Here is an 8191-nt window from a genome sequence, read left to right on the forward strand (position 1 = left end):
ATCTACATAAATATATACATTTCGTCCACGTCAATACATTTTTCGTAACATAATTAAGAATATTAATTGCTAACGTCAGTCAGTTTGATAAACAACTATTGTTTCCTCGAAGATGAGCCAGAAGCGTGCACATCCTCATTTATCGTCTGTCGTTTCACCGATTTTGATGATCTCGCCGAGATTCGTTTGAGAAGAGTATAAATATCCTCTGGAGACACTTGTAACGCCAGTAATTCCAACACGATGCTGCAAACGGAGAAAGAGATTGTATCTATGTAGAATTGTAACAGAACATGCGTGGAGGTTATGTCACGCGGACAATATGCCACTTTCGTCATCGTCGAATGTGTCTTACCGGAAAACGCCGGGTACCGCGGAGATTCCCGTTATCTCGGCCAGTTCAATCAGTTCCTGTTGATGCGACTGCGAGAACGCCATTTTCCGCGAAATTCGCCTGACTTTTGGATTTGCCGCGCGAAGCTGTTCGCGGACAAGCTCTCGAGATTCAGCGATCTGACGAAGTGATAACTGTCGCGATCTATTCGCGCTTGCAAATCCTTTCTCTTCCTCCTCTCTTTCCTTCCTCATTTTGACGAAGCCATAAGTATTTGTATTATTTAAATAGGACACATGGAGCACGCTTCGACTTTTCTTTCTCTCTCCGATGATCTCTCAAAACGGAGAAGACACGTTTGTCCGTCGTGCTTTTTATTGCTACACCATAGTGCAGCAACAAAACAACAAAAGAACATACTTAAAATGTTTCTCAACATTCATTGGCAGCACTGGCAGCGCGCCGAAAGGATGACGTAATACACTTCCGATTTCCCTATCTCTGCCCAATGAGATTTCTCGAACGGCCACGTGACCCGCGAATCACGGGAATCACAGATCACAGGATTCAAATTTCCAAGCAATTATTACGTATGTGTGTATCTCTATATAATATGTATATATATGCATAACAGATCTCGCCACATTCGCCACTCACATAACGGAAAAAGACAAAGGGCCTCGCCATTTTCGTACAACGTTGAATGTCTCCTGTCGAACGGAAGGCAGATCTGACTAATCTGAGATCGTTGGTCGTTTCTGTGGTGATTGCTGACATCGCAAATTGATCAAGTAAGTGCTTTAACGAACATTTGACGGTTTTCTTTGGCAAAAAGATAGGATGACGTAGAGATCGATCTCGGATAATCCTTCTCAATCCAGCTAGCGAGGCCTTTTGTTGCTTCGTTGCTTTGTGTCGTAAAATAAATCTTTCCTTCATATGTGTATACCTATAATGTTATAATTAGGACTGCAATTTAAGAAATATCACGAAATTGTCAACCAATATTAACCATTTGAAATTGTTGATTAACGCAATGATAGTTGAGACTTGATTAAGAATTGACGTTGATTGCAAAAGAAAGGAAAAAAGACCTTTTCATGGACTATTCTTTTCTTTTTCCTTTATAATTGTGTTTCTATTAATGCCACATTTTTAAGACCGTAATTATAGGTATAATAAAATAAAGGGAGTTTTCGATGATGCAAGATCTGTTCTTTTCTGGTCATACTTATTGTTTACATTCGCAAGATGGAAAGGAAAAAAAAAGGAAAATGGAAAGAATGCAAAAAGCAATCATAATTAGCACTCTTTTTTTCTTTGATGCTACTTTTTATTTTCTTTTTTGTAATTCTAAGTTTATATGTTAATGGCGTAACAATAAAATTAATAGTAGTAGCAATAGACAATATAAAGAAATTAAGTATGAAGTTTTGAAATTTATTATTTTTTCTTAATAGAATGCCCTACTATGCAGTGGCCAATGGTCGTAGGAATGGAGTTTATGACAATTGGTAAGAAGATAATAAGATAATTGAAATAACGCTATTTCTGAACAAAGTTCTAGATGACTGCTTTCTGTTATTAAAGGGAGGATTGTAAGGAGCAAGTCAACGGATATTCCTATAACAATTATAAAAAATTTGATACACCCGACCAAGCTTGGGACTTTGTTGACCAACATTCCTCAAAAGGAAAAAATGAGAAACTATTTGATAGCAACAAAGCTATAGCTTGTCGAAATGGCAATCAAGTTGCGATAAGGGGCAATTTCAAGGGGGAAACTAGCGGCTATCGACGTACTGATTATGTGGTATGGAATAAAAAACATCTTGTAAAGTGCCAAAGACATATATGTACTTTAAAATTGCATAAGATAGTTCAGTGATTACCACAGTATTTTATTTAAATAATACAATGCGATAAAATATATTTCTTATATTTTATATCTCAATTCTGGAGTCATTTCAAATTTTCCAGCATTTTTAAATGCTATCTTCTTTAATTTTCCCTTTGTTTGATGATGATTTTTGTTGATTTGCAGAAAGGAAAAAACTCCGTCGTCGTACGCGAACGTTCTTACAGGAGTGGTAGAGATGGAAGCGGATATTATGTCGAGAAATATACACGCACCTACTGGAAAAATAATGATACAGATACAGATACAGACTCTGATTAACGAGATGCCAGAGAAAAATCTCAATTTCTCCATATATTCAAGAGTTTACTATATAAATCAACAGCATGAACATGTTCTGAAAGAACTAAATGGTTTATAATAGTTTATAGAAAGAACTTAATATTAAGTTGAGATCAGTTGGAATGTTATTTTTTAGTTTTATATATTATCGATTACATATAAGTTACATAATTGATCATGCTTTTTTTTTTAATATATATCATTATTAATAAATACATGCTATATTCTATGTACAACTAGTTGTTTTACAGACTCTGAATCACACATTATCTTTGATTTTTCATACAAATGGTAATCTTTATAAGAAGGATTTGTAAACAAAATCATCTCTGCTTTGAAAAATTGAGCTTTGTTTTTAAAACATATTTGAAGGTTTTTGTCCTTCAACGAACGACGAGATTTGCTTATCCTTAGGTTACTTGGGGGCTAAATTCATGTTTTGATTTTTTTTCTATCGGGACACGTATAATATGGATTCCAATCGGAATTGATTAGTCATTTCGTGTATGCGTGGCGCGCGTGTGTGTGTGCGCGCGCGAGGCGACAAGATTCCGAAAATTGAATCTGAATCCTTTACTTGCTAGATTACTAGTATGACTACTCTAGCATTAGGTTTTTATAACTCTTTATGCTTATATAAAAAGCATCTAAAAAATGTATATATTTATAAAATACAATTATATAAAAACAAACTATTTTTCTCTCTTTATTTTTCTCTCTTACATTTTTTTCTATTAAATAAATTTTTTCGATATTTGAAATGATAGAAATAAAATTTATTCTTCTTTAGTATGAAGAAAGATGACTGCATTTGTAAAATGCGCCTTCAGAATAATACTCTGCTATAGGGATTTAAATTTCATGATGTAGCGCCAGGCCGCCAGCAGCCGCCAGTATCCAGTAATCCATGTTTACCGGAATACCGGTTGCAGTTGATTGTAGTCTAACCTATACAGACATTTGTTTACTGTATAGAGTATAGACTTATTAGCTAAGATCATCCAGTTTATTTAATACTTTCTCAAATTTAGATCTGATTAGATAATTATAATATTATTTCAATTAATACTTAACCATCATGTTTTACCACGTAAGTAAAACTTCTTCATACTGTTTTCAAACTACTTCATTCTGTCATGCTCTTCCATCAATTATTCTTTACAAGGAAACATAAAATTAATCGCTCTTTAACTTCTTGAATAAATACATAGATTTCGTTGGAGCATGAGATTTTGTTACATCCCCGGTACTTCGGTCCCCAATTACTCGACACTGTAAAGCAGAAGCTCTATACGGAGGTAGAAGGCACTTGCACAGGAAAGTGAGTATCATACTTTTATTTTGATATTACAAATTCTCAGATCTTTTACTTTATTCACATGCTTGTTCAGATATGGCTTCGTCGTCGCAGTCACGACGATTGACAACATAGGAGCTGGTATTATACAACCGGGACAGGGCTTTGTAGTATATCCAGTCAAATATAAAGCGATTGTATTCAGGCCATTCAAAGGTGAAGTGCTGGACGCGATCGTAACACAAGTGAATAAGGTAGGAATAGATGCTTTTTTTTTTTCAAAAATGTAAAATGATCCGTTTGAATATTGATTCATTAAGTATTGAACAACGGTGATGTTTCGTGTTTTTCACTTGTAGGTTGGAATGTTCGCTGAAATAGGTCCGCTTTCGTGCTTTATATCTCATCACGTGAGTAATTGTAACGATTATGAAATTAATTAATTATTAAAATAAAATATTAATTAGTACAAGGTTAATTATTAAGTTACATACGATATATAAAATAATATATGAACCTAAATTCTTGTAGTCAATCCCAGAGGATATGCAGTTCTGCCCAAATGTGAATCCAGCCTGCTACAAATCGAAAGAAGAAGTAAGTTGTGTTGTAAAGCATCGCAACAGAAATTTTTTAATTGTAAATTTACAATACTAATTTTTCTTTCAGGACGTAGTTATCCAAGCGGATGACGAGATTAGATTGAAAATCGTGGGCACGAGGGTCGATGCTACGGGAATTGTTAGTATTAATTAAATTAATAATAAGAAAATTATTCTGTTTCACACTAATTTACATATTAAATTATTTTTCAGTTTGCTATTGGCACGTTAATGGATGATTACTTAGGTAACGGCATGTTTAACGTTATCGTTTGCACACACAATACATTTAAATGCAATATTTATAATTTATTCTTCCTTTTTCTAGGTCTTGTATGCAACTAGCGTGTCTGCAGTCTGCTCGTCCAAAAAGATTTTATTAATTTATCTAAATAAGTTTTTATATTCTGGAATTTATATTCTGGACCGATATAAGTGTCTTAAAATACTTTTTACTTTTTATAACATAAGATACTGATATAATCAATCCGACAAAAAGATATGAAAATATAGTAAGAGTATATAAAAGCCACATTTGGATGGAAACAGAATCGTAACAATATTTAGACACTCTACCTCTATAATTATGTTAGAATCATAATAGCGTAATAAATGGAAACGACTCATAGGAATTATAAATTGTGATAGATAATATTTATGAAATAAAATTTTTAGTACGAAATATATATTTAATAAACATTACTTTAATGATATTATCTTACGCGTTATTAACAGTCCACAGAAGCGAAGCAAATAGATGCTACGAATTACGATACAAAGGGTGTTTCGTTAACTCTATTAAACAATTGTCTCATTTTCCAACATTTTTCAAATATACTGTAATATAATCATGTTTTCTTATAGAAATATTAACGCAAAATTATTCGGACATTGCCACTACTAAGACAATTAAAAAACCAGATGTAGGTAGTTTGTAATCATACAAAGATACTGTTTAGGTAATGTACATCTTTTTAATTCACATATCTCTTATTTACTACCAGTCATCATTTCACAATGATGCATTTGTAACGAAATGGATACGCCAGCAACATTCGAAACCATCGATTCATGGAAAAAGCATTCCTCTTGGTTTATTCGTTGTGACGGATAAAATCGTGTAATTCTAGCACTCAGCAGTGGATTCACTTCAATTGATGCGATTTTAAGGCGGAGCTCAATTCAAAGAATCCTCGTTGTTACTAAATATGTTTGTAAGGCTTGTGAATAGCGCTAATTTCTGTGCCATGCGTAGGTCTTCCTTTTTCGTGGCTGTATCCTGATCGGGCATCATCTTGTCCGCAATATGCTTATAAACTTTCCCATCAGCATTAACGTAAAAAGTAGAAAAGCCATCGTACCATCTGAAATCGTTATATATAATTGTCTGGTTATTATAATCAATTTTATAATAAATATTGTATCCTCTCCGATAACATATAACCAATTTGAGAGAAAATCTAAATTATTTTATCTTTTTCTGGGTAGAATAAAAAACGGAACCAAAAGCGAAGTTCTTTCCAAATAATAGACAACTTTAATTAATTGTAATTAATGTTTATAAGGACAATTTTATATTACTGTTAAAAGGAATGTTTGTAGCACTGATTACACTTACACTTCCTGGTCAGCGCTTATGGCATCTTGTATTTTCCAAACTTTATACTTCCAAAACATAGAAAATACCTTCCAGCCTGTGACACCTCGTATACGCCAACGAACCTGCACGGTACTGTTTTGAGGATGCATTGTGATCTTTATGATGTCAAACTTGACGTGTGCAAACTTTATATGACCAACGCACCTTAACAGTATCAATTGTTTCGCATAATTCGTAAGTCCCCTGCAATATTTTTTAAGCACGTACATCATGAGAAAATAAAAATACTAAATGCTCTCTAAAAACTCTCATTTGCATTGGATACTTAATAAAATTAATTTACCTCGTCGTTACTCCCCTAATATTATTGATAAAAATTATGTCATCGGTATATATCGAAAAATTCTGAGGTTTCACAAACAGCTTTGGTAACTGCAAGCAACGTTTCAATCAGCAACTCAAAAAAAATTATCTAGCACAAGAAGCACCTCTTGTGCTAGACAATTATGCCTCAAGAGTGTCTCAGAATTATTGTACTTTGTTTCTGAAACCGCGAAATTGTTCGAAGAATCCAAGTTAACAAAAGTGCAATAATTCTGGTATCTCCTATAAATCACATGACATACATCTTGACTAAGACAATCGACTATGGATTGCAGTTGTTCCTGCGATGGTTTACCCTCGTTTTCTCGCGGTGACGACTGTTGCGGGCTCGTCTTTAGAGTGCTCGTATCATCGGAGGTAAATATGACACTTTTGTTAATATTTGTTTCTCGACTACTGTGTAAGCTTTCTAAACAAATCCTATCATTATCTAGAAATGAATTATCTTTATAATTTCCTATAACACTTTGTGCCTGAAATATTTCAACGTTGTCCGATGCGATTCCCATGGGAGCTACGTGTTTCCTGCTTTTCAAGAGGGCAACGCTGAGCCTCTGTGTCTTGTGCGGTTTGCGTGGGTTCTGGACCAAATACGTCATTGCGCTCTTGCTCTCGTCGTCAGCGTGTCGTTTGACTGGCTTTTCATTCCATTGATTGTGAACATCGAGATAAGCCAGGGATAAATTTGGAGGCAATGTACATCCCACAAAAGGTACCGATTTGCCTGCGGTATTTGCTCTTACGGACAATGCTCTCTGTGTACCCAAGAACTGAAAATTGAGACAGATAGTAAGAGAGACAGTAAAAGTGTATAACTAAGAAGATACAAGAATATAAATTATTCCTATTAGTCATAAACGTAAAACAGCAGTTATTAGATTTATTTGGAATTCGTGTTACAATCATTTTTATTTTTAAACTTAGAATATAGCTCAAGTTGATTCGTAGCTCAGTCATTTGTCTATCATCGTAAATTTACGAGTCGTTGCTCCTCGTATTTTTGCTAAAGAAAAATTCGCCCCGAATAATTTTGTAATTGGAAGAAAGAATATTTACGCAATACTTCCGGAACATCCCGTCAACAAACAATCCGGCGTTTTGGTTTTTGCATCAACGTGACGCGTGACGTCATCCGAGCAACTTTTGATCGTCACGATCAAACCGGGAGTCGGAGGCTCCGGTTTCGCGCGGCATCACCGCGAAATTTACGACGGAAGTCCGCGTTTCGGCGCATTTTCAGCGAGTTTAACATTCACTAGTGACTACGGAGTCACGCGATTATGTAAGCGTTTGGAGGTTAGGACAGTGGGCCGCCGCGCCGGCGGGCACCTTCCGCGCGACCGCGCGGGACCCGCCGAGCGGAATCGGCCGTCGCGTGCGACGCACCTGCTTCAGGAAGGCGGACGACTCGACGTTCTTCTGCAGCTGCAGCTGAAGACGGTCGAGCTTCGACAGCGGTTTTCGGCCGCTGCCGCCGCTGACGAGCGACGACAGCCGTCCGGGCAGTGTGCGAAAGCACTGAGACATGTTGCGCGAGCGTGCGACGACTGGTCGTTTAGATCGGCGACATCCTTCGCGACGGCCCGCAAAAACACACGGTGCCCTATTACGCGGCCTGCGCTCGTGCTTTTTGCTTTACAACGCAACGCGGTCCGTCGTCTATTTTCTCCGGTTCCGTGTTCCGGGCGTTCCGGCCCGAACACGTTCTTGCGCTTGCGCTCTTCGCGTCTCGCGAGATAGCGCTTGCCAAGCCCCCACCCCCCACCACTAGAAG

The 8191-nt window shown here is 36.4% G+C and overlaps 3 protein-coding genes across 3 annotated transcripts; 2 read left to right on the plus strand and 1 right to left on the minus strand.

Annotated features, from left to right (window-relative positions):
• The first annotated feature begins 966 nt into the window (after window positions 1-966).
• LOC139776381 (uncharacterized) lies at window positions 967-3226 on the plus strand. Its single transcript, XM_071712964.1, has 4 exons — window positions 967-1125; window positions 1795-1848; window positions 1925-2147; window positions 2379-3226. The coding sequence occupies exons 2-4, from the start codon at window positions 1796-1798 to the stop codon at window positions 2511-2513; spliced, it is 411 nt and encodes a 136-aa protein (XP_071569065.1). The 5' UTR covers window positions 967-1125; window position 1795; the 3' UTR covers window positions 2514-3226.
• A 212-nt stretch (window positions 3227-3438) lies between these two features.
• Rpb7 (DNA-directed RNA polymerase II subunit RPB7) lies at window positions 3439-5146 on the plus strand. Its single transcript, XM_071712954.1, has 8 exons — window positions 3439-3624; window positions 3746-3855; window positions 3926-4085; window positions 4191-4241; window positions 4363-4428; window positions 4501-4572; window positions 4647-4680; window positions 4762-5146. The coding sequence occupies exons 1-8, from the start codon at window positions 3613-3615 to the stop codon at window positions 4776-4778; spliced, it is 522 nt and encodes a 173-aa protein (XP_071569055.1). The 5' UTR covers window positions 3439-3612; the 3' UTR covers window positions 4779-5146.
• LOC139776370 (uncharacterized) lies at window positions 5118-8099 on the minus strand. Its single transcript, XM_071712950.1, has 5 exons — window positions 7804-8099; window positions 6660-7187; window positions 6377-6465; window positions 6052-6276; window positions 5118-5797 (listed from the first exon to the last, which is right to left on the minus strand). Exons 1-5 carry the CDS (start codon window positions 7942-7944, stop codon window positions 5611-5613), a joined length of 1170 nt encoding a protein of 389 aa, XP_071569051.1. The 5' UTR covers window positions 7945-8099; the 3' UTR covers window positions 5118-5610.
• Window positions 8100-8191: the final 92 nt, after the last annotated feature.

The sequence above is a fragment of the Temnothorax nylanderi genome, unplaced genomic scaffold (genome assembly GCF_030848795.1).
Source record: "Temnothorax nylanderi isolate EJ_2023f unplaced genomic scaffold, tnyl_v1.0 TNYL_tig0118_pilon, whole genome shotgun sequence".
Taxonomy (NCBI): Eukaryota; Metazoa; Arthropoda; class Insecta; order Hymenoptera; family Formicidae; genus Temnothorax; species Temnothorax nylanderi.